The sequence below is a fragment of the Salvelinus fontinalis genome, chromosome 8 (genome assembly GCF_029448725.1).
Source record: "Salvelinus fontinalis isolate EN_2023a chromosome 8, ASM2944872v1, whole genome shotgun sequence".
NCBI lineage: Eukaryota > Metazoa > Chordata > Actinopteri > Salmoniformes > Salmonidae > Salvelinus > Salvelinus fontinalis.
In genome coordinates, this window is record NC_074672.1 from 27,256,685 (window position 1) to 27,282,414 (window position 25,730).

At 42.2% G+C, this 25,730-nt stretch overlaps 1 protein-coding gene across 8 annotated transcripts; it reads left to right on the forward strand.

Moving 5' to 3' along the window:
* The first annotated feature begins 115 nt into the window (after positions 1 to 115).
* On the forward strand, positions 116 to 25,708 carry LOC129860992 (RAF proto-oncogene serine/threonine-protein kinase-like). Of its 8 annotated transcripts, none has more exons than XM_055931989.1 (18): positions 116 to 134; positions 1,256 to 1,326; positions 8,621 to 8,847; positions 9,239 to 9,351; positions 9,719 to 9,821; positions 11,913 to 12,070; positions 13,750 to 13,842; positions 15,690 to 15,843; positions 16,573 to 16,615; positions 16,756 to 16,865; positions 17,274 to 17,391; positions 17,601 to 17,685; positions 18,168 to 18,344; positions 18,549 to 18,595; positions 18,760 to 18,878; positions 19,365 to 19,496; positions 22,525 to 22,659; positions 22,846 to 25,708. In XM_055931989.1, the coding sequence occupies exons 3-18, from the start codon at positions 8,647 to 8,649 to the stop codon at positions 22,984 to 22,986; spliced, it is 1,929 nt and encodes a 642-aa protein (XP_055787964.1). In that variant the 5' UTR covers positions 116 to 134; positions 1,256 to 1,326; positions 8,621 to 8,646; the 3' UTR covers positions 22,987 to 25,708. The 8 variants fall into 8 exon arrangements, with proteins under 8 accessions (XP_055787964.1, XP_055787965.1, XP_055787969.1 ...); XM_055931990.1 differs by lacking the exon at positions 116 to 134 and adding an exon at positions 993 to 1,067; XM_055931994.1 differs by lacking the exons at positions 116 to 134; positions 1,256 to 1,326 and adding exons at positions 2,171 to 2,677; positions 16,273 to 16,392.
* Positions 25,709 to 25,730: the final 22 nt, after the last annotated feature.

Sequence of the window (25,730 nt, forward strand, 5' to 3'; positions counted from 1 at the left end):
GTCTTTTTCCAGGACCAATAGCAAACGACCGCACTTGGACACTTCCTCCATAGAGTGGCGAATCACTTAACAAGACAGCAATTATGTCCCGCCTCCCAAGTTTCCAGTTCCTGCTGTCTGCTGTCAAATCAAAGGTGATCTCATATTGTCATATTTTGATGTTTAATTTGCCATATATTACACGTAGAATTGCTACAATTATAGCCTAATACAATCATGTAGTCTAAGAACTTATCATTCCTCTATGGATATATTCTAATAGCTTTCCACCTCCAAATATCACATTAAAAGAGCTGTATGTAGGCTAAAATGCATATTATGTATCAGTGTTGACTGACACCAATCTTCTCGTGGGCATGCAGGTAAACAATCAAATACAATTATTTGGTAATCAGTATTGAGCATAGCCAATGACCTTGGATAATTTTGATAGAAGGTAAAAGGGTCTATAAAGTGTAAGAATATTAGTGTATGGGATAAATGGATGCAAACTGACCCATCCCGTTCCACACAGAGGTTGCATCATAGATCGGCTATTTGAACACAGTGCTGCTCAGTGAGACAGACATTACACTGAATCATGGAGGCTAAGCATTTCAGCTCACTGCTCTGAGTGCATGGTCAGATCAATAAGTGGGAAAGATGCAATAATCCATATCTTAAGGTGGCCTGCACAGTCATGAACATGGAAGGGATAGGCTGATTTCATTAGGGTGATGTGGGATATTGAAACCCTCAATACATTGTTTTTCAAAACTCTAGATTCTCTAAATTCTCTTGAATTTCATCGTTTTGGTTTAGTGAATACCAGTGACTGGACACTTTCCCCTGAAATAATGGTTTTCTGTTTTCCTCCCAACACTGTAGCTGACGTTGCACTGGGGTGGATGATTAGACTGCATCCTAATGGGATACCTTAAGATCGTACAGTGATAAAGCCCTGCCCTCTTCCTCTTAGGCTGCTTACAAAGTGCTTGTGTTGGTATTTCCTGGTATTTGTTGCTGTCAGGATATGAATTAGGTAGTTGCTGGAATGGAGATTAAATCAAATATATGATCAGAAAATGGTGAGCATTTGACAGGAGAGAGAGGATATGATATGCAACTATAAAATTAGGATGATTTTAGCTTTTTTATAAGGATGTCATCTGCCCATACATTCAATGTGTGTCCATAGCATTAAGGAGAGCAGGCTGCTGGTCTGTGCTGGTGAGGAGAGCCACATCACCAAAGCTCTGATCTTTCTCCACAATAGAACTCTGGGCTCTTTGATGTCGTAATCTACCTCAGGAGACCATTGGCTGGGGACCTGATCTTGAACACATGGTGAGTAGAAGGTTTGAAGGTAAGATAGGACCCTAAGATCCTATTGCTCCATTTAAGAGCAAACACCTTTAAGCTTGTTCTTTGCTATGAGAAAGGACTATATTTCATGATGAGAACAGCATGTCTCAAATAAGATAGATGCAGTACATTTAAGTTCAAATGATTTGCAGGTTTTATATATTTCAAATCACCATGCAGGTTTTATCTATTTCAAGTCAACAAGCAGGTTTTATCTATATCAAGTAACCAAGATTTTTAAATCTCTTGTCAAAAATCTAATAGACAGGCCTGAAAAGATAGCGTAATTGTAGATGCTCTCTGAACTAGGCTATGGGTAGTGCCTTCTTTTTACCAGATGATGGGGTGCTTTCTATTCTTTTGATGGATTTCTCATTCTGCAACTGAATATAAGCATATAGTCTACAAAAATTATTGAATAATATAATTGCCTGCATTTTATGCTGATTCACCTTATATTGCACAGATGTTTGCAATTGAGCAATGTCCTTTTTGTTTTGAAGTTTTGATAGAATGACTTATATTTTGGTGAAAAGTCTGCCTATTGCAATCTCAACACATTTTAATCATTCTGAATGCCTATAGCTAGGCTAAATCTTGTCTAATTTGTGTGCTGTTTGTCAGTGCCCAACCTCCATCACACATTCAAAGTTCATTAATAACATAATTGTGGTTGTTTTCTATTAAGCTACACCTCCACTTTTTGGACTTTGTTTACTTTTCACTAGTTATTCACATAAAAAGTAAATATCATAGTGTCAGAGTTGGTGGGCTGACTTAAATTTGTGTCCTCATTTTTGCGCAGTAAGTTGTATGGCTGAAATTCTTGTTATGACTGTGGGGTCCTGTTTCAGTCACTGGCGTCAGGCAGGCGCACGACATGAACTTAAACTCTTTCACCTTCTGTTTATCGCCGTAAATATTGATTGGTATGTCGACAACATAACTACAACCACTTTTTTAAAGTTTTAATTTGGCATCAGGCAAATAGAAGCGGGCGGTTGTAGAGTGTCATTCACATGTGACTTTGGGAAGGTGTCTGTTGAACTTGTAGGCTTAATTTTTTTTCTCTCACCCAGGGTAAGTAATGAAAGGAAGGCTAAAGATCTTTTTAGGGGTTGGTTGAGTAACACATCGGGGTTCCTTTCATGTGGGTTATTATTTCATGGTTTGATACTTTGATACATTGTTACTTTCTTTCCGGGCTAAACATTTTGGATTGATCATAACCCGCTACTTTTTTTCTTTCTGAATGCGTTGCAAATATGACGATGTCATCGACTCCACATTTTTCTCAAGTTATGGCGGAGCTGAAGTTTTCTAGCTTATGTTGGTGAGTTTGCTCTGGCAGTGCCATTAATTCTGCACAAAATTGGATTGCAGCTGTCGTCTTTCTCACGAGTCAGATCACTGTGAGTCTTGTTGGAGTCAGTAGAACAAATATGTGTATTTTAATGTGATAGGGAAATGGTGATAGATCTGTCTAAAGTTTCGGTTGATGAAGGAGTTTGGATCGTTCGGAAAAAGGCCCTAGATAGGCTACTGTCATATTTTAGACAGCGTGGCATTGTTTATGCTATTTCAATCTATGTTTAGAGGAAAAGTTGAAAATAGACTCTAAACTTTTAAATTAGAGGACTGTGTTGAGCCATTTCTACCACTATTCTCCTGCACAAATATATTTACTTATTTTGTAAAATGTAAATGCATTGCATATAACACATTCTATTCTCATTCTATAACACGTTGGCATTTGTCATCTCTACTTTTTCTGAAAGATGGAATATGTAGTTATAACCCACTGGGCACAAACTGGTTGAATCAACTTGTTTCAACATCATTTGTCAAGGTATTTTGACGTAGAATCTATGTGGACAATACACTGCATTTGCAAAAAGTGTTTTGAGGGTGACATTTTAACCACAGTATTATGTCATCATGGTAACCAATTTTCAACATAGGCAAATCTTGTATAACATATGTTGGATTTGTACCTTTGAAACAACGTCAGATCTTCAACGTTATATCCACTATCAGAAGAAGAAAAAAAACAATAGGCTGGGCATGATTTGGACTGAGATTTGATCTATTCTACAGCTAATTTTATCCATTTGGTCTCTCATCAAGGTTTGATATGGTAGTATTACCAATGTGCTGTCGTGAGAACGATTATTGAGAGATCTCTTAATAGATTCACTGTTGCTATTGAAGTCATTCCAAAGGTTAGGTCTTTAAAGAGCAAATTAAATGTAACCATACACTATAAATCATATATTATCAATGATACTACACTGAACAAAAATATAACTGCAACATGCAACAGTTTCACCGATTTTACTGAGTTACAGTTCATATTAGGAAATCAGTGAATTGAAATACATTCATTAGGCCCTAATCAATGGATTTCACATGACTGGGAATACAAATATGCATCTGTTGGTCACAGATGCACTATACAGTTGAAGTCGGAAGATTACATACACTTAGGTTGGAGTCATTAAAACTCGTTTTTCAACCACTCCACAAATTCCTTGTTAACAAACTATAGTTTTGGCAAGTCGGTTAGGACATCGACTTTGTGCATGACACAAGTAATTTTTCCAACAATTGTTTACAGACAGATTATTTAACTTATAATTCACCTTATCACAATTCCAGTGGGTCAGAAGTTTGCATACAATAAGTTGACTGTGCCTTTAAACAGCTTGGATAATTTCCCGAAAATGATGTCATGGCTTTAAAAGCTTCTGATAGGGTAGTTGACATCATTTGAGTCAATTGGAGGTGTACCTGTGGATGTATTTCAAGGCCTACCTTCAAACTCACTGCCTCTTTGCTTGACATCAAGGGAAAATCAAAAGAAATCAGCCAAGAACTCAGAAAAAAAATTGTAGACCTCCACAAGTCTGGTTCATCCTTGGGAGCAATTTCCAAATGCCTGAAGGTACCACGCTCATCTGTACAAACAACAGTACGCAAGTATAAACACCATGGGACCACGCAGCCGTCATACCGCTCAGGAAGGAGGCACATTCTGTCTCCTAGAGATTAATGTACTTTGGTGCGAAAAATCCAAATCAATCCCAGAACAACAGCAAAGGACCTTGTGAAGATGCTGGAGGAAACAGGTACAAAAGTATCTATATCCACAGTAAAACAAGTCCTATATCGACATAACCTGAAAGGCCTCTCAGTAAGGAAGAAGCCACTGCTCCAAAAATCGCCATAAAAAAAGCCAGACTATGGTTTGCAACTGCACATGGGGACAAAGATCGTACTTTTTGGAGAAATGTCCTCTGGTCTGATGTAACAAAAATAGAACTGTTTGGCCATAATGACCATCGTTATGTTCAGAGGGAAAAGGGGGAGGCTTGCAAGCCGAAGAACATCATCCCAACCGTGAAGCACGGGGGTGGGAGCATCATGTTGTGGGGGTGCTTTGCTGCAGGAGGGACTGGTGCACCTCACAAAATAGATGGCATCATGAGGGAGAACAATTATGTGGATATATTGAAGCAACATCTCAAGACATCAGTCAGGAAGTTAAAGCTTGGTCGCAAATGGGTCTTCCAAATGGACAATGACCCCAAGCATACTTCCAAAGTTGTGGCAAAATGACTTAAGGACAACAAAGTCAAGGTATTCGAGTGGTCATCACAAAGCCCTGACATCAATCTTATGGAAAATTTGTGGGCAGAACTGAAAAAGCGTGTGAGAGCAAGGAGGCCTACAAACCTGACTGTTACACCAGCTCTGTCTGGAGGAATGGGTCAAATTTCATCCAACTTATTGTGGGAAGCTTGTGGAAGGCTACCCCGAAACATTTGACCCAAGTTAAACAATTTAAAGGCAATGCTGCCAAATACTAATTGAGTCTATGTAAACTTCTGACCCACTGGGAATGTGATGAAAGAAATAAAAGCTGAAATAAATCACTCTCTCAACTATTATTCTGACATTTCACATTCTTAAAATAAAGAGGTGATCTTAACTGACCTAAGACAGGGAATCTTTACTTGAATTAAATGTCTGGAATTGTGAAAAACTGAGTTTAAATGTATTTGGCTACGGTGTATGTAAACCTCCGACTTCAACTGTATACACAAAAGTATGTCAACACCCCTTCAAGCTAGTGCATTTGGCTATTTCAGCCACACCGTTACTGACAGGTGTATAAAATCGAGCACACAGCCATGCAATCTCCATAGACAAACATTGACAGTAGAATGGCCTCACTGAAGAGCTCAGTGACTTTCAACATGGCACTGTCATAGGATGCCACCTTTCCAACAAGTCAGTTCGTCAAATTTCTGCTCTGCTTGAGCTGCCCTGGTCAACTGTAATTGCTGTTATTGTGAAGTGGAAACGTCTAGGAGCAACAACGGCTCGGCCGCAAAGTGGTAGGCCACATAAGCTCACAGAATAGGACCGCCAAGTGCTGAAGCGCGTAACACGTAAAAATCGTCTGTTCTCGGTTGCAACACTCACTAGTACCAAACTGAGTACCAAACTGCCTATGGAAGCAACGTCAGCACAATAACTTTGTCAGGAGCTTCATAAAATGGGTTTCCATGGCCGAGCAGCGCACAAGTCTAAGATAGCCATGCGCAATGCCAAGAGTTGGCTGGAGTGGTGTAAAGCTCGCCGCCATTGGACTCAGGAGCAGTGGAAACGTGTTCTCTGGAGTGATGAATCACATTTCACCATCTGGCAGTCCAACAGACAAATCTGGGTTTGGCGTATGCCAGGAGAACGCTACCTGCCGGAATGCATAGTGCCAACCGTAAAGTTTGGCGGAGAAGGAGTAATGGTCTGGGGCAGTTTTTCATGGTTCGGGCTAGGCCCCTTAGTTCCAGTGAAGGGAAATCATAATGCTACAGCTTACAATTACATTCTCAACGATTCTGTGCTTTCAACTTTGTGGCAACAGTTTTGGGAAGGCCCTTGACCTTTTTCAGCATGACAATGCCCCAGTGCTCAAAGCGAGGTCCATACAGAAATGGTTTGTCGAGATTGGTGTGGAAGAACTTGACTGGCCCGCACAGAGCCCTGACCTCAACCCCATCAAAAATCTTTGGAATAAATTGGAATGCCGGCTGCGAGCCAGGCCTAATCGCCCAACATCAGTGCCCAACCTCACTAATGCTCTTGTGACTGAATGGAAGCAAGTCCCTGCAGCAATGTTCCAACATCTCGTGGAAGGGCCTTCCCAGAGGAGTTGGAGCCTGTTATAGCAGCAAACGGGGGACCAACTCCATATTAATGCCCATGATTTTGAAATTAGATGTTCGACGAGCAGGTGTCCACATACTTTTGGTCATGTAGTGTATATTATCACTTGTGAATGATGCCCAGCTTGTATGCAGTATGGGCAGAAACAACACATGGCTTTTTTGTGAATTTTTCAAATCATAGTCGCACACCTCATGTAGACTAGCCCATAGACCTATATGTTTTGGTAAGGTTTGTATCACAACTAAAGTGGCACAATAACGTCTTAAAATTAAGCACATGAATCCACTTTACAACCGATGTAGAGCCTAACTGGCATACAATACATAGGCAATGCTTGAGTTTCAAGTTTGAGGAAGATAATTTCCCTTTATAATAAAGCATTACATGCATAATCACATTTGCGGCCACTTTTGAGAATGGTGTTTTCACACTAGTTCATTGCATTTTGTAACATTTGCGGCTTAAAGCCTACTACCGTGTGCTCATTGCTGCGCTTATGATGTGAAGAAATAGCCTAATAGGATATCAACATTTTAAGCTAAACGTTCTGATCTGTTGCATCAGCCATGTTGCTTTTAAACTTTTTTTGATGAGAGTGGTTGCATTATTTTGGGATCTATCGCATCCCACAGCTGTCCCAGACTATGTTTGGAATATTTATTTCTCACACAGAAGGACAAGTTGACCAATAGAATAGGTCAACTTTTGTACTATGGGGGATAGTAGATGGGCATAGGCTAGTGCTTTTGCTGTTTGTTAGGCCTACTCATCTTGTTGGCTGACGAAAAAGTAAATGTGGACAGTTATTCTATCTTCAATATGCGCTTCAGAATTCGATAAAAAGGATGTGCGCAGTTGCGTCCCCGATATGTCTGTCTTCACTTGTAGCCTACTTCGGAGCTGAGATGCCTGTGAGAAGGACCTGATCACTTGACGGGCATTGGCTAATAAGAATTTAGATATCTGCGAGAGCCATGTGAGTGAGTGGTGCTTTGGAGCACACAGCCGGGAGAAGGGAATTATAATTATTATATTCAAACCAGGGCACAACGAGCACTGGCCGCAAAGGGCCGGAATATTCAAGGCATCATCAAGTGCTTGTGAAATTGGGAATGAGAGACAGATGAAGAGTGTACATCTTGCACAAAAAACAAAGCAGAGTTCATGCCTTTCATGCAACTTTTGTGAAATCATCATGAGAGTCGCATCATGCAGCTTTAGAATGTATAAAAAATCCAAACATATTGCCCAATGTTTGAATAACCGTTAAAGTTGCATAAATAACTCTAAATTAGGCATATAGGAGCACCAGTTTCTTTGTTAAACAGAATAGCCTCATGTGCGCGCTCCCTCAGAAATAGTTTGGAGAAAATATCCTTTCTATTTTATTCAGCTTTGTTCAGTTGTATTCTTAATACTATAAAATAATGCCACGGAATTCTAAGCAAATTTTGTCTGCTAAATGAACTAGTGTAGCCCACAGCCATATGGCATAGCCATATTAGGGCCTAAGGACATCTGAAATAGACTACATTTTCTTCGTATCATATTTCGTTAGACCTGTCTAAAATAAGTCATGGATTTATTGTGATGGTGTAGGCTATATTCAATTGATTTATTAGACTTTTTAAAATGTTCCAAAGGTCTGCATCAGTGTCTTGTAGGCCATGCGTGGAAGGCAGGAGATGCCAAATGTGTTTATGTTAATTAACGGTCAATTACCGTGAGACCGGCAGTTATTTGCTAGACAGTCACTGGCTGACAAAATGGCATGACCGCCACAGCCCTAATAGGACCATTGCTGTATTGACAGTACTCTTTTTCCCATGGTCAAATAAAATCACAGAATGTTTTGGAGGACTGTCAAATCCTATTAGCTACTACCACTACTACTACCAGGTAGACTCCTTTCTAGTTTTCTCAGCTAGTTTTCAGAATATGAAATGTATTGGGAGTTGTGAGGGAATGAAGACAGACACTGTGTAAACATTGCTATATGATGAATTTCAACCCAACACTTTGACTCCCACTATGTCCCCAGAGCGCTGAGAGCACCAGTGTTTGCTGATGGAGCACCTCCAGGGAGCATGGAAGACCCTGAGCAACGGCTTTGGGATGAAGGACTCTGTGTTCGAGGGCCCTTGCCTTTCCCCGACCATGGTGCAGGGCTTCCCCTCCCAGCGCCGCTCCTCCGACGACAGTAAGATCCCCGACTCCAAGACCAGCAGCACCATCCGCGTCTACCTCCCCAACCAGCAGCGCACAGTGGTGAGTCCATTAGAACAATAATAATAATAGTACATTACTAATCATACATTTCATTTGAAGAGCCTTTCAAAACATCTAAGGACACTAAACAAATGGAAGCAATGAAATACAGTAGTTTAGGGGACGGTGAGGGAGTGGGATTATGGAAGCAACAATACACTGCTGCACTAATGTTGTTTGAGTGGGGGCTTAATTAACTGAGTCACCTAAGTGCAGTGTGGCAGTCTGTTAGTGGAAAATTGCTACCTAAATTGATTGTCATCATCATACACAGACCAAAGGGCATACCATTATTCCAAAAGATAATATATTATGCACATGTTTGTGTTTTCACTGGTCCCAGTAAGTGTTGTTGTTGTTGTTGTTGAGTGTTTTAGTTGTGGTCCCTCAGGTGAATGTGAGGCCAGGTATGACCCTGCACAGCTGCCTGATCAAAGCGCTGAAGGTGCGGGGCCTGCAACCGGAATGCTGTGCTGTCTTCAGACTGCACCCAGGACAGAGGAGGTATGCTCTGGGCTCTGGGCTCTGGGGGATCAGAGGGGTGTCACTGGATCTCCGCAGTGTAGGTGAAATGATCCCTAACCACTGATATAGGGTGAGGTATTATTTCACCTGCCTAAGGTTAAAAGCTAGGAGGGGGTGGGGCAAGCTGATCCTAGATCTGTGGTTAGGGGCAACTTCTACCTTGAGGTAGGTCCATATGATGCTGTAAGAAAGTGTTTTATTTTTTGCTCCAAAATAATTCTGCAGCTATACAACCTTTCAGGCTAAGACATGTTGAATGACCTTGTCTTGTAAAGGTTGGTTGTGTCAGTCTGTGCTCTCTAGTATTTGTTACCTTACTTAATGTGTCATGTCCCTTTTCTAACAGTAAAAAGTCACGTATGGATTGGAATACCGACTCTACCTCACTAATTGGGGAAGAACTGCTGGTGAAAGTCTTAGATCATGTCCCCTTGACGACGCACAACTTTGTAAGTAACCCATAAAGCAGGGGTTTCAAATTCATTTTACCCCGCGGGCTGCATTCGGTCTTAACCGAGGTCCGGAGGGCCACTCTTAAAATGTATTATATTTCCTTGTTGTAAGTATTTGCACAAAATAGTCCTCTATCCATCGCTTTTGTATTTTTGATGGTCCCTGACTGTCTAGGGAGCGGTTAGCAAGCTGGACAGAGTGAAAAGACTATACAGTTGAAGTCGGAAATGTACATACACCTTAGCCAAATACATTTAAACTCAGTTTTTCACAATTCCTGACATTTAATCCAAGTAAAAATTCCCTGTTTTAGGTCAGTTAGGATACCACTTTATTTTAAGAATGTGAAATGTCAGAATAACAGTTGAGAGAATGATTTATTTCAGCTTTTATTTCTTTCATCACATTCCCAGTGGGTCAGAAGTTTACATACACTCAATTAGTATGCGGTAGCATTGCCTTTAAATTGTTCAACTTGGGTCAAATGTTTCGGGTAGCCTTCCACAAGCTTCCCACAATAAGTTGGGTGAATTTTGGCCCATTCCTCCTGACAGAGCTGGTGTAACTAAGTCAGGTTTGTAGGCCTCCTTGTTCGCACACGCTTTTTCAGTTCTGCCCACAAATTTTCTATAGGATTGAGGTCAGGGCTTTGTGATGGCCACTCGAATACCTTGACTTTGTTGTCCTTAAGCCGTTTTGCCACAACTTTGGAAGTATGCTTGGGGTCATTGTCCATTTGGAAGACCCATTTGTGACCAAGATTTAACTTCCTGGCTGATGTCTTGAGATGTTGCTTCCATAGAGCCACATAATTTTCCATCCTGATGATGCCATCTATTTTGTGAAGAGCACCAGTCCCTCCTGCAGCAAAGCACCCCACAACACGATGCTGTCACACCCATGCTTCACGGTTGGGATGGTGTACTTCGGCTTGCAAGGCTCCCCCTTTTCCTCCAAACATAACCATGGTCATTATGGCCAAAAAGTTCTATTTTTGTTTCATCAGACCAGAGGACATTTCTCAAAAAAGTACGATCTTCGTCCCCATGTGCAGTTGCAAACCGTAGTCTGGCTTTTTTATGGCGGTTTTGGAGCAGGGGCTTCTTCCTTGCTGAGCAGCCTTTCAGGTTATGTCGATATAGGACTTGTTTTACTGTGGATATAGATACTTTTGTACCTTTTTTCTCCAGCATCTTCACAAGGTCCTTTGATGTTGTTCTGGGATTGATTTGCACTTTTCGCACCAAAGTACGTTCATCTCTAGGAGACAGAACGCGTCTCCTTCCTGAGCGGTATGACGGCTGCATGGTCCCATGGTGTTTATACTTGCGTATTATTGTTTGTACAGATGAACGTGGTACCTTCAGGCGTTTGGAAATTGCTCCCAAGGATGAACCAGACTTGTGGAGGTCTACAATTTTTTTTCTGAGGTCTTGGCTGATTTCTTATGATTTTCCCATGATGTCAAGCAAAGAGGCACTAAGTTTGAAGGTAGGCCTTGAAATACATCCACAGGTACACCTCCAATTGACTCAGATGATGTAAGTTAGCCTATCAGAAGCTTCTAAAGCCATAACATAATTTTCAGGAATTTTCCAAGCTGTTTAAAGGCACAGTCAACTTAGTGTATGTAAACTTCTGACTTACTGGAATTGTGATACAGTGAATTATAAGTGAAATGATCTGTCTGTAAACAATTGTTGGAAAAATTACTTGTGTCCTGCACAAAGTCGATGTCCTAACCGACTTGCCAAAACTATAGTTTGTTAACAAGAAATTTGTGGAGTGGTTGAAAAACGAGTTTTAATGACTCCAACCTAAGTGAATGTAAACTTCCGACGTCAACTGTAAATGTAGGGACTATAAATTTCTACACAGTTTCGATTTGTTTTTTTGTCATTTCAATGTCGATTTAATATCGCCCCCCCCCCCCCCAAAAACAACATTGAAAAAACAAAAATCCGCGGTCTGGATTGAATGGCCATATGCTTGACACCCTTGCCATAAAGGATTTTACACTGTTTACCCAGGCCGTTAGCATCGGCTGGAAAATAATGAAATACTTAATTTTCCTCTTTAACTTTCAGGTTCGGAAAACATTTCTGAAGTTGGCCTTCTGCGATATATGCCAGAAGTTCCTTTTGAACGGTTTCCGTTGCCAAACATGTGGCTACAAATTCCATGAGCATTGCAGCACCAAAGTGCCCACGATGTGTGTGGATTGGAGCAACATCAGACAGCTCCTGTAAGTCTCCTCTACTGTGCAGCACAAATCAAAATGGCTGCTAACACCTAACTGTTTGTATTGAATAGCAAGAACACTTACAAAACAATATAAATATTAACAGTACAAGTATACAGCAATGGGTGAATAAACAATATAAGGAACATACTAACAAAAGAGCTAAGTAAGATACATGATTGTGGTGCTCTCAGTCTGCATTCAAGATAGATATTTACATAGAGCATTGTTTTGCATGCAGGCTTTAGATCTCCATATTTCAAAAATAAGCATTTGTAGATGGCTATCACTGGCCATGAAGAGATACATTTGTAGATCGCTATCACTGGCCATGAAGAGATACATTTGTAGATGGCTATCACTGGCCATGAAGAGATACATTTGTAGATGGCTATCACTGGCCATGAAGAGATACATTTGTAGATGGCTATCACTGGCCATGAAGAGATACATTTGTAGATGGCTATCACTGGCCATGAAGAGATACATTTGTAGATCGCTATAACTGGCCATGAAGAGATACATTTGTAGATGGCTATCACTGGCCATGAAGAGATACATTTGTAGATCGCTATCACTGGCCATGAAGAGATACATTTGTAGATGGCTATCACTGGCCATGAAGAGATACATTTATAGATGGCTATCACTGGCCATGAAGAGATACATTTGTAGATGGCTATCACTGGCCATGAAGAGATACATTTGTAGATGGCTATCACTGGCCATGAAGAGATACATTTGTAGATCGCTATCACTGGCCATAAAGAGATACATTTGTAGATGGCTATCACTGGCCATGAAGAGATACATTTGTAGATGGCTATCACTGGCCATGAAGAGATACATTTGTAGATGGCTATCACTGGCCATGAAGAGATACATTTGTAGATGGCTATCACTGGCCATGAAGAGATACATTTGTAGATGGCTATCACTGGCCATGAAGAGATACATTTGTAGATGGCTATCACGGCCATGAAGAGATACATTTGTAGATGGCTATCACTGGCCATGAAGAGATACATTTGTAGATGGCTATCACTGGCCATGAAGATATACATTTGTAGATCGCTATCACTGGCCATGAAGAGATACATTTGTAGATCGCTATCACTGGCCATGAAGAGATACATTTGTAGATGGCTATCACTGGCCATGAAGAGATACATTTGTAGATTCCTATCACTGGCCATGAAGAGATACATTTGTAGATGGCTATCACTGGCCATGAAGAGATACATTTGTAGATGGCTATCACTGGCCATGAAGAGATACATTTGTAGATCGCTATCACTGGCCATGAAGATATACATTTGTAGATGGCTATCACTGGCCATGAAGAGATACATTTGTAGATGGCTATCACTGGCCATGAAGAGATACATTTGTAGATGGCTATCACTGGCCATGAAGAGATACATTTGTAGATGGCTATCACTGGCCATGAAGAGATACATTTGTAGATCGCTATCACTGGCCATGAAGAGATACATTTGTAGATGGCTATCACTGGCCATGAAGAGATACACTTGTAGATTTTTTGTTTCTTATTTATGTTGGATTGTTGAGAAGGATCCTGCAATTAAGCATTTCGTTGGACAGTGTATACCATGTGTATCCTGTACATATGACTAATAAAGCTTGAAACTCTCTCTCTCTCCCTCTCCCTCTCTCTCTAGGTTGTTCCCGACACCAGGTGAAAGTGGGGGTCCATCTCTTCCTCCTCTTACTTCTCGGCGAATGAGAGAATCGCTGTCCCGACTCCCCAGCAGGTAAAGCCACCTCTCCTGCTCTTGAACTCTGACCTATCACTTCCGACCCATGAGTGATACTGGTCCCATGGACCTCTTTCACCCTGGTACTGTGAGCAAGGCTATCTCCAGGCAGCAACAGAACATCAGCAATCAAATAACTACAGAAGTACAGCCAAAGTCTTCCTCTTGATTTACCATTTAATGACGGCTAAGGGTTGCGTGTGGTTGTAATTGATTTAACTACAGTACAGTAAGGTTTACTAAGTCCTTGGCTCTCAGAGGTAATGGTGGCCAAATGTTAAGGGTTCTTTGGTTGCCATTTGACTGGCCCTCAGCTGATGCAGCTGTAAGTTGTAAAGCACCTTAACCCAGGCCTCAAACCGAATCAATGCCTGTTTTTTGTCTCCAGCTTTATGATGTAACCAGAGGTGTGAAATGAGGCTGTTGTTTCAGAAGCATTTATAACAGTTTAAAAGCACTCAGATCGTTGCCAAATTATCTCGCACACAGTATCAAGTTGTTCAGTGCAGAACAATCTCAAATGCTCTTCAAAACAAAGTCCTGTTTTGGCCAAAAGGGGGATTTGTTCTCATAGAGTGCTTTACAGGGTTAGAAGTGTGGTCTAATACATTTTGAGTGCTGTTATGGTATGTCACTCGCATGGAGTGCCACTTTCACCAGCAACTGACAGTACAATATACTTTCCAGTCAGCAGTGAACCAAGACCAGCATCACACTAAGCATCACTGAATCAACAAGAACTTTAATGAGAGTGCAAGGAGAATTGTCACCTACCACCATTCTGAAAAGGCTAACTAGTAAGCATGAGTTGCATAGGCTCCTAGAAAAGCATGACACATGCAAGAAATTAAAAACCATATCCTTTCCCTTCAAGTTATTGTGAAATTTGTACTACTCTGATATTGGATCTTAATTTGATTACTCTGTTGTTGCTGAGAATTTTCTTGCGCTGCAGGAAATGCAGATGAGCGTCGAGATTTACATAAATTCACAGAAATATATGTAAATCTACCGCACTAACAAATGGTTATATTAGCAGAATTGCACTTTTCATGTAGCCCAATTTTGGCCAGCTAATAGCCTAATCACAGATTAAACGTTACATCGGCGGAAAAGTGTGACATTTAAAATCCTGTTGCTGTAGGATTCTTTTGCTGCTGTTCAAATTAAGATCCCACATCTGTACCATGTGAATTGTCTTGGTAGGATTTGTGCTAACTTTGACTGGTGAGCTTTGTAGCGTAACATCATAGCAAATACTTGGCAAACACTGAGGTTGAAATACTTCCCCTAGTGAATGGGGTAGTATTTGTAGAATGGAAATCCTAATACCTAGAACATTTTCCTGTTATTGAATTTAGTAGAATCTCAATGTGTGCAGGACTGTGTTTGGTCAACTATCAAGAAAGTAGAGGATAGATTTTGAGATGTAGTGTCAAACTGTCACTGCCTGAAACAGAAACTGCCTTCTAACCATGTCACATAGTGAGGGTGTTCTAGGGTGTGCCTGAGAAAAATGTCACATAATGGCAGAAATGAAACTGACAAGCTGCCATCCACTACACCCCTGTGAGATTGATTGTAAGAAGTTGTAGAATTATCTTGTGTGTGAATTATTATAATTTTTTGCATTAGAAGAGCCACTCAATGGTATCTCAGACTAAGATAAACAAAAATAGTAATTATTCAATCATGGTAATAATATTTGATCCTTGATTATCCAAACAATTTTCATGACAAAACCATGACACTATTCTATCTTACTGATGCACTTAATGTGTTGTGTTGTGTTCAGTGTCCCTACTTTTCCTAAGCCTGATGTTGCCCCTGTATTCACCCCTCAGCTCTCTGCACCGCTGCTCCACCCCTCATGCCTTCAACTACACGGCCCCCTACCCACCCACGGTGGGCGCTCTGTCCCAGAGGCAGCGCTCCACCTCCACGCCCAACGTCCACATGGTCAGCACCACCCTGCCCGTCGACAGCAGCATGATCGAGGTAACAACACACCAGGCGGGTCCCCAGGGACTCCTGGAGGTCCAGGCAGCCCATCTTAAAATAACCTCCCTGCCCGATCGGGCCCTTCTTACACGCCAGGAATCTCAAACATCTTCTCTGCGTAACTTCTGTAATCCCCCCCCCCCCCCCTTATTCTTTCTACTAAGTAATTAATCTAGCATGATTACAATTTACTTTGCATGATTTCCTTGATTGTGTTCTATTCTCTTTGTTTCATTTCACTTTTTATATCCTGCACTTTACTGTATTCCTTTCTGATTCATTAATTTCCATACCCGTGTATTTGGAAAAATGATAACTTGAATGCTGTATCTAATATGCCCACAAAATGTAACACCTGGGTAGCACTATCTCTCCTCGTCTCCCTTTCCTTCCTGTCCCACTGTGGTGTGCCCTGATGGGGAGTAGCTAGATGATCTGAATACCTCCCCTAGCTCATGGTGCAGGTGTTTCTGGCTGAAGAGGAGAGTAGATATTATTCGCTTCTCCAACTCTTTTGTTGAGGCGACGTCAGAGAGCCCAGACAAGGTTAGGAGGCAGAGTGTCAGAGTGTTGTGTGATAAATAACATGGCATGCCTTTCAACAGACTAGTATCCACATGCTTTTATAGTTTATGTATCTAACTGAATGATGAAACTGTTGAATAACTTGTGTTCATTTGATATGTGTACAAATCTGAAAGAATATTTTGTTTTGTGTTTTCCTAGGAAGCAATGCGTAATCATGAAGCAATGCGTAATCATGACTCAGGTAAGATTTTAAAAGGTGGTTACCTCACATGAGTGGCACAGTTTCTGCTAAGCTAATGGAAACATGCACAACATCCCACAACAACACTTTCTGTCATAACCTGCCATCCTAAATACCATTGGTCCATCTTCCCTTCCTAGGCGGGAGTTCCCCCAGCCAGAGTCCCACAGGCTGGTCCCAGTCTAACACCCCAGCTCCAGACAGACGAGAAAGGGCTCCTTCATTCAACACTCAGGAGAAACACAAAATAGTAAGTTAGACAGCCCCTGTAGTTTGTACACTGACTGTGAATGAATAGCATCTCAATAGTACTTTTAATTCCTACATTAAAAAAAGGGTTCCAAAAGGGTTATTCAGCTGTCCCAATAGAATAACACTTTTTGGTTCCAGGTAGAACCCTTTTTGGTTCCAGGTAGAACCATTCTGGGTTCCATGTAGAACCCTCTGTGGAAAGGGTTCTACATGGAACCCAGAATGGTTGTATCTGGAACCAAAAAGGGTTCTTCAAAGGGTTCTCTTATGGGCCAGCCGAAGAACCCTTTTAGGTTCTAGATAGCACCTTTTTTTGTAAGAGTGTAGGAATAACTGCATAAGTGAATTGTATGTAAGATCTACTTTAGATGGAGAATGTGGCCTTATATTGACAATCCCACTGCAGCGTCCGAGGGACAAGCGGGACTCCAGTTACTACTGGGAGATTGAGGCCAGTGAAGTGGTGCTACACTCCTGTATCGGCTCAGGCTCCTTCGGAACGGTATACAAAGGGAAATGGCACGGTGAGCATGCTTTTGGATTGCACCTGTTGGATAAACACAATGCTTGTAATGCTTGGTTATGCTGTTACGAAGGTCTACAAAGATTTGTGAGGAGTTCTGGATCTTCCAATCCTGCGTATGAGTTGACTTGAACACTTGTACTGAGCCTAGTCTACATAGTCACACAGCAGCTTAGACAGTTTCTGTACCACGTTGTTTGTCTGTTGTAGGTGACGTAGCGGTGAAGATCCTAAAGGTGATTGACCCCACGCCAGAGCAGTTCCAGGCCTTCAGAAACGAGGTGGCTGTCCTTAGGTAAGAGAGGGTGAGAGTAGTGAGGAGAACTATAATAATAATAATTTGGTGGGTGCTTATATTTCTCCTATTGCACACATGTACAAGTGTGTATTAATTGGGAATGTGTTTTTTGCATATCCCAAATCCCACTGAGACACTTTCAGAGAGTGGTGTCATGACTTGGGTCTGCCATTATTAACAGCGACCCCTATAGAGTTAAGTGTCTTGCTCAAGATTCTTCACCTTGTTTGACTAGCAACCCTTCGGTTACTGGCCCAACGCTCTAACCACTAGGCTTTCTGTTGCCCTATAGTGATATTCTTATTGTATTCATCACTTTAGAGAGAGCAATAGATTGATCTTATGTGTTTATTGTTGGTAGATTATCTTCATGCAGCATTATCTCATCTTTGTTTTGGTGATTTCCTCTTCCTGTATCGCTCTCTCACTCTTGCTCTCTCGCTGTCTGTATGTCTCTCTCTCCTTCTTTTTGGCCGCAGGAAAACGCGGCACGTCAACATCCTGTTGTTCATGGGCTACATGACGAAGGACAACCTGGCCATCGTGACCCAGTGGTGTGAGGGCAGCAGCCTCTACAAACACCTTCACGTCCAGGAGACCAACTTCCAGATGTTCCAGCTTATAGACATCGCCAGGCAGACAGCTCAGGGCATGGAGTGAGTCCACACAGCAAGGACAAGCTTAGGTGTAGATTGGTGCTACTTATAGCTCTATAGGAATACTAGGTTTACAAGGGTGTTAGCTTTAGATTGACGCTATAAAAAGGTGATAGCTTTAGAAGGATATTATGTTTATTATTGTATTATTAACATGCAACTGAAATGTCGTAAATTCCCATTTTCACTATATTTTTCTTTCAGCTATTTGCACGCCAAAAACATCATCCACCGGGACATGAAGTCAAACAGTATCCTTTTCTTCACTGTTTTAAGCTCTGTCACTTTGTTGTGACAACTGAATAGAAAATAGTGTTGGCTTGAAATTAGACAAATGATGTATGAGTTCAGAGTCGTAGTATTTTTCACAGATTCAGCAGTCTGCCACGGCTCTGCTTCCTTGACAGTGGTACAGATATCTTCCTACATGAGGGCCTGACGGTGAAGATAGGAGACTTTGGTCTGGCCACGGTCAAGGCCAGGTGGAGTGGTTCTCACCAGGTGGAGCAACCCTCAGGGTCCATACTGTGGATGGTCAGTAAGAGGAAAATGTCAATGTCACACTAGAAGAAAAAATACCTTACTTTCGTTGCTGTTGAGTTTGGGCCTGAGACATGGGGTTCAGGCAGGGGTGGGCAATTCCAGTCCTCCAGGGCCTGATTGGTGTCACACTTTTTCTCCATCCCTAGCAAACACAGCTGATTAATCAAACTGAATTCTAAACTGAAGATCATGATTAGGTGATTATTGGAGTCAGTTGTGTTAGCTGGGGCAAAACTGTGACACCAATCAGGCCCCCGAGGACTGGAATTGCCCACCCCTGGGTTAAGGGGAGCAGTTTCTTAATCTGGGAAAATGTGTTCGTTTTGGTGGCTGTGCACTCCAGCCATCGTTTGACTTGTCTCTTTTGAAAATGAAACTTAGAAGCCACACCTTTGAGATGTAATCATTATGGTTCCTGGAATTAAAAATGAAATCAATTTAAACAAGTTTGTCTGTTATTCTATCATCTGTTCTCAGGCTCCTGAGGTTATCCGTATGCAGGACAACATGCCCTATAGTTTCCAGTCTGATGTGTACTCCTACGGTGTTGTCCTCCATGAGCTGATGACGGGAGAGCTGCCATACTCACAGATAGCCAACAGAGACCAGGTAAACCCAGCCTGCCACACAGCCATCTCTAAAACCATGGTAGTCTCTATTTCAGTTGTGCTAAATGTAGGGACAAATATAGGCCCTTGACCTGTCCTGCCTTGTTTGATTTTAACAAATCAAATATAACTGTCACGTTCTGACCATAGTTCTTGTGTGTTTTACTTGTTTTAGTGTTGGTCAGGACGTGAGCTGGGTGGGCATTCTATGTTGTGTGTCTAGTTTGTCTGTTTCTATGTTTGGCCTAATATGGTTCTCAATCAGGGGCAGGTGTTTTGTGTTGTCTCTGATTGGGAATCATATTTAGGTGGCTTGTTTTGTGTTGGGGTTTGTGGGTGGTTGTTTCCTGTCTTTGTGTTCGTTTCACCAGAGAGGACTGTTTCGGTTTGCCCCGTTTGTTATTTTTGTATTGTGTAAGTGTTCACGTTTATCATCTTAATTAAATATGTTGAGCACGAACTACGCTGCGTCTTGGTCTGATCCCTGCTACACCTCCTCTTCAGACGAAGAGGAGGAAGGCTGCCGTTACAATAACTAAGATTGTGTGACCCAGTTTCAGCCACTGGCATAAATTTACTTATTTCTATCTAGTATCTCTCTCTCTCTCTGTCTCTCTGTCTCTCTCAAATCAAATCAAAGTTTATTTGTCACGTGCGCCGAATACAACAGGTGTAGACCTTACAGTGAAATGCTTACTTACAGGCTCTAACCAATAGTGCAAAAAAGGTATTAGGTGAACAATAGGTAAGTAAAGAAATAAAACAACAGTAAAAAGACAGGCTATATACATTAGCGAGGCTATAAAAGTAGCGAGGCTACATACAGACTCCGGTTAGTCAGGCTGATTGAGGTAGTATGTACATGTAGATATGGTTAAAGTGGCTATGCATATATGATGAACAGAGAGTAGCAGTAGCGTAAAAGAGGGGGTGGCGGGACACAATGCAGATAGCCCGGTTAGCCAATGTGCGGGAACACTGGTTGGTCGGCCCAATTGAGATAGTATGTACACGAATGTATAGTTAAAGTGACTATGCATATATGATAAACAGAGAGCAGCAGCAGCGTAAAAGAGGGGTTGGGGGACACACACAATGCAAATAGTCCGGGTAGCTATTTGATTACCTGTTCAGCAGTCTTATGCCTTGGGGTTAAAAACTGTTGAGAAGTCTTTTTGTCCTAGACTTGGCACTCCGGTACCGCTTGCCTTGCGGTAGTAGAGAGAACAGTCTATGACTGGGGTCTTTGACAATTTTTAGGGCCTTCCTCTGACACCGCCTGGTGTAGAGGTCCTGGATGGCAGGCAGCTTAGCCCCAGTGATGTACTGGGCCATACGCACTACCCTCTGTATTGCCTTGCGGTCAGAGGCCGAGCAATTGCCGTACCAGGCAGTGTTGCAACCAGTCAGGATGCTCTCGATGTTGCAGCTGTAGAAACTTTTGAGTATCTCAGGACCCATGCCAAATCTTTTTAGTTTCCTGAGGGGGAATAGGCTTTGTCGTGCCCTCTTCACAACTGTCTTGGTGTGCTTGGACCATTCTCGTTTGTTGTTGATGTGGACACCAAGGAACTTGAAGCTCTCAACCTGCTCCACTACAGCCCTGTCGATGAGAATGGGGGCGTGCTCGGTCCTCCTTTTCCTGTAGTCCACAATCATCTCCTTAGTCTTGGTTACGTTGAGGGATAGGTTGTTATTCTGGCACCACCCGGCCAGGTCTCTGACCTCCTCCCTATAGGCTGTCTCGTTGTTGTCGGTGATCAGGCCTACCACTGTTGTGTCGTCTGCAAACTTAATGATGGTGTTGGAGTCGTGCCTGGCCATGCAGTCGTGGGTGAACAGGTAGTACAGGAGGGGACTGAGCACACACCCCTGGGAGCTCCACTGTTGAGGATCAGCGTGGCAGATGTGTTGCTACCTACCTTCACCACCTGGGGGCGGCCCATCAGGAAGTCCAGGATCCAGTTGCAGAGAGAGGTGTTTAGTCCCAGGATCCTTAGCTTAATGATGAGGTTTGAGAGTACTATGGTGTTGAACGCTGAGCTGTAGTTAATGAATAGCATTCTCACATAAGTGTTCCTTTTGTCCAGGTGGGAAAGGGCAGTGTGGAGTGCAATAGAGATTGCATCACCTGTGGATCTGTTTGGGCGGTATGCAAATTGGAGTGGGTCTAGGGTTTCTGGGATAATGGTGTTGATATGAGCCATTACCAACCTTTTTAAGCACTTCACGGCTACGGACGTGAAGTGCGTCCTTCCCACTAAGTGTCTGTAGTCATTTAGGCAGGTTGCCTTTGTGTTCTTGGGCACAGGGACTATGGTGGTCTGCTTGAAACATGTTGGTATTACAGAATCAATCAGGGACATGTTGAAAATGTCAGTGAAGACACCTGCCAGTTGGTCAGCACATGCTCAGAGCACACGTCCTGGTAATCCGTCTGGCCCCACAGCCTTGTGTATGTTGACCTGTTTAAAGGTCTTACTCACGTCGGCTACGGAGAGCGTGATCACACAGTCGTCCGGAACAGCTGATGCTCTCATGCATGCCTCAGTGTTGCTTGCCTCGAAGCGAGCATAGAAGTGATTTAGCTCGTCTGGTAGACTTGTGTCACTGGGCAGCTCGCGGCTGTGCTTCCCTTTGTAGTCTGTAATAGTTTGCAAGCCCTGCCACATCTGACGAGCGTCGGAGCCGGTGTAGTATGATTCAATCTTAGCCCTGTATTGACGCTTTGCCTGTTTGATGGTTCGTCACAGGGCATAACATGATTTCTTGTAAGCTTCCGGGTTAGAGTCCCGCACCTTGAAAGCGGCAGCTCTACCCTCTACCCTTAGGGACATAGTCAAGTTCTGTCATAAGCACTGTCTCACAGGTATTATTAGTGACTGGTTGTGACCTCCACAGAAAAAAATAACACTGTAATCCCTCATCTCTGTCTCCATTGTCAGATCATCTTCATGGTGGGCCGGGGGTACCTGTCTCAGACCTCTATTCCTTACCCCTGACCTCTAACCCTTTTTCTCCCTCTATAGATCATCTTCATGGTGGGCCGGGGGTACCTGTCTCCAGACCTCAGTAAGCTTTATAAGAGCTGTCCTAAGGCCATGAAGAGGCTGGTGGCTGACTGCATCAAGAAAATCAAGGACGAGAGGCCACTGTTCCCCCAGGTACTAGCTAATGAATTTTCTCTGTACATTATCTTGACACCTTTATTGGCTGAAGTGGGTTGAAAGGTCTCTGGAGTTTAATGCAAATGGCACTAGTAAAGGCCTCCAAATTTGATGGGAGTGCTTCCCGGTACTCATCCAATCTACCCCTCTTTCTCTCTCTCTTTTCCTCTCCCTCTCTTCCAGATCCTGTCGTCAATTGAGCTGCTCCAGCATTCCCTGCCTAAGATCAACCGCAGTGCCTCAGAACCCTCCATGCACAGAGCCTCCCACACTGAGGACATTAACGCCTTCACTTCCACCTATAGCAGACTGCCTGTGTTCTAGAACTACAATACCCAACCTGTCCCTCCTACCTGCTCCTGTTCCAAAACATACACGTGTGTGCATGAGCATACACACACACACACACACACACACACACACACACACACACACACACACACACACACACACACACACACACACACACACCCAAATATCTTCAGTGGCTTATGAAAGTATTCACCCCCCTTGGCATTCTTCCTATTTTGTTGCCTTACAACCTGGAATTAAATAGATTTTTTGGGGGGTTCGTATCATTTGATTTACACAACATGTCTACCACTTTGAAGATGCAAAATATTTTTTATTTTTTGTTGTGAAACAAACAAGAAATAAGACAAAAGAAATGAAAACTTGAGCGTGCATAACTATTCACCCCCCCCCCCCCCCCCAAAGTCAATACGTTGTAGAGCCACCTTTTCAGTAATTACAGCTGCAAGTCTCTTGGGGTATGTCTCTATAAGCTTGGCACGTCTAGCCACTGGGATTTTTGCCCATTCTTCAAGGGAAAACTGCTCTTGCTTGGATGGGTTCCGCTGGTGTACAGCAATCTTCAAGTCATACCACAGATTCTCAATTGGATTGAGGTCTGGGCTTTTACCATTCCAAGACATTAAAATGTTTCCCCTTATACCACTCAGGTGTTGCTTTAGCAGTATGCTTAGGGTCATTGTCCTGCTGGAAGGTGAACCTCCGTCCCAGTCTCAAATCTCTGGAAGACTGAAACAGGTTTCCATCAAGAATTTCCCTGTATTTAGAGCCATCCATCATTCCTTCAATTCTGACCAGTTTCCCAGTCCCTGCCGATGAAAACATCCCCACAGCATGATGCTGCCATCACCATGCTTCACTGTGAGGATGGTGTTCTCAGGGCGATGAGAGGTATTAGGTTTGCGCCAGACATAGCGTTTTCCTTGATGGCCAAAAAGCTACATTTTAGTCTCGTGACCAGATTACCTTCTTCCATATGTTTGGGGAGTGCCTTTTGGCGAACACCAAACGTGTTTGCTTATTTTTTTTTCTTTAAGCAATGGCTTTTTTCTGGCCACTCTTCCGAAAAGCCCACCTCTGTGGAGTGTACGGCTTAAAGTGGTCCTATGGACAGTTACTCCAATCTCCGCTGTGGAGCTTTGCAGCTCCTTCAGGGTTATCTTTGGTCTCTTTGTTGCCTCTCTGATTAATGCCCTCCTTGCCTGGTCTGTGAGTTTTGGTGGGCGGCCCTCTCTTGGAAGGTTTGTTGTGGTGCCATATTCTTTCCATTTTTTAATAATGGATTAAATGGTGCTCTGTGGGATGTTCAAAGTTTCAGATATTTTTTTATAACCAAACCCTGATCTGTACTTCTCCACAACTTTGTCCCTGGCCTGTTTGGAGAGTTCCTTGGTCTTCATGGTGCCGCTTGCTTGGTGGTGCCCCTTGCTTAATGGTGTTGCAGATTCTGTGGCCTTTCAGAACAGGTGTATGTATACTGAGATCATGTGACAGATCATGTGACACTTAGATAGGCACACAGATGGACTTTATTTAACAAATTATGTGACTTCTGAAGGTAATTGTTTGCACCAGTTTATTTATTTTTTGTTTGTTTTTTTAACAAGTTATTTTTTTCATTTCACTTCACCAATTTGGACTATTTTGTGTATTTCCGTTCTATGAAATACAAATCTATTTAAATTACAGGTTACAATGCAACAAAATAGGAAAATGCAAAGGGGATGAATACTTTTGCAAGGCATTGTATGGCGTAGAAAAAGAGGAGTGACTGGGGGTAAAAGGAATCCTCTGACAGTGACGGTGGATGGGATCAATATGGGATTTCAGTCACTGACTGAGTTTTTCCAGTGACTGTTTTGGCATGGAGAGAAGAGAAAAATATTGACTACCCATTGGGTTGGAGATGATTGATGGTGAATGAAATTCATGCAAATTATAGGGTTAATCAGAGGCCTACGGTAATTTTCTCCATTGCTAAAATGGGTGCAATGGACAGAGTGGCAATGCAGTTAGTGGAACATGTAAATATGTGAAAAAAAGCACACCCACCTGGGGACAGAGAGGCAGAGACAGTGAAGGAAATGCCTGAGAGAGAGTGAAATAAGAGGCTCTCTATCTCTGAGCTGTGAAGCACACCTTTCTGTCTGACAGGACTGACTGCCCTACTTTCTTATGAAGAAGATATTCTCTAAGCTGACCTGCCTGAAGAGGAGATGAAGCCTAGACCAAGACACCCTGGACAACCACCTTCTAGGATGATTCTTATCAAAAACATTGTGATCCATCTATTGGTTTTGCAGGGGTATTTGATTGTACATAGTCTTAAATCAGATAGAGATTTGAAATTATTATCAATGTCTTCATCTTCATGCTTTTATCATTTTTTTCCTTAATTCTGGAAAACATTACAACTTGTCAAGCATGACTGATTGATTTTTATTTGAACATTTTAACAAACGCAATGGCTATGTTTCTACGGTCCATGTGATTGGTTCATGGCTTTGCAGAGTGTTCTGATCAGTAGTTACCCACACATATTAATCAGCCTTCTCTTTGGGTAAACCATCATGAGCTGGATATTGGGCAATTGTCTTTAATATTTAAACAATTATTTGAAATCTAATTTGCATTTTGTCTGCCATGTCTCTTTCAGGAGGTACATTTCTTTTTTATTGTAAACCTGAGAATGTTGTTTATTTCATGTTATTTTAATAAAATTAAGTTAAACTAATTTGCGTAAGTGTTCAACACCT

Excerpts from the sequence above, each read along its gene's own strand:
- LOC129860992 (XM_055931994.1), top strand. The coding sequence starts at position 8,647 with ATGGAGCACCTCCAGGGAGCATGGAAGACCCTGAGCAACGGCTTTGGG. Across the intron at positions 16,866-17,273 it reads CTCAGGAGAAACACAAAATA|CGTCCGAGGGACAAGCGGGA; the intron begins GTAAGTTAGACA and ends ATCCCACTGCAG. Across the intron at positions 18,596-18,759 it reads CCGGGACATGAAGTCAAACA|ATATCTTCCTACATGAGGGC; the intron begins GTATCCTTTTCT and ends ACAGTGGTACAG.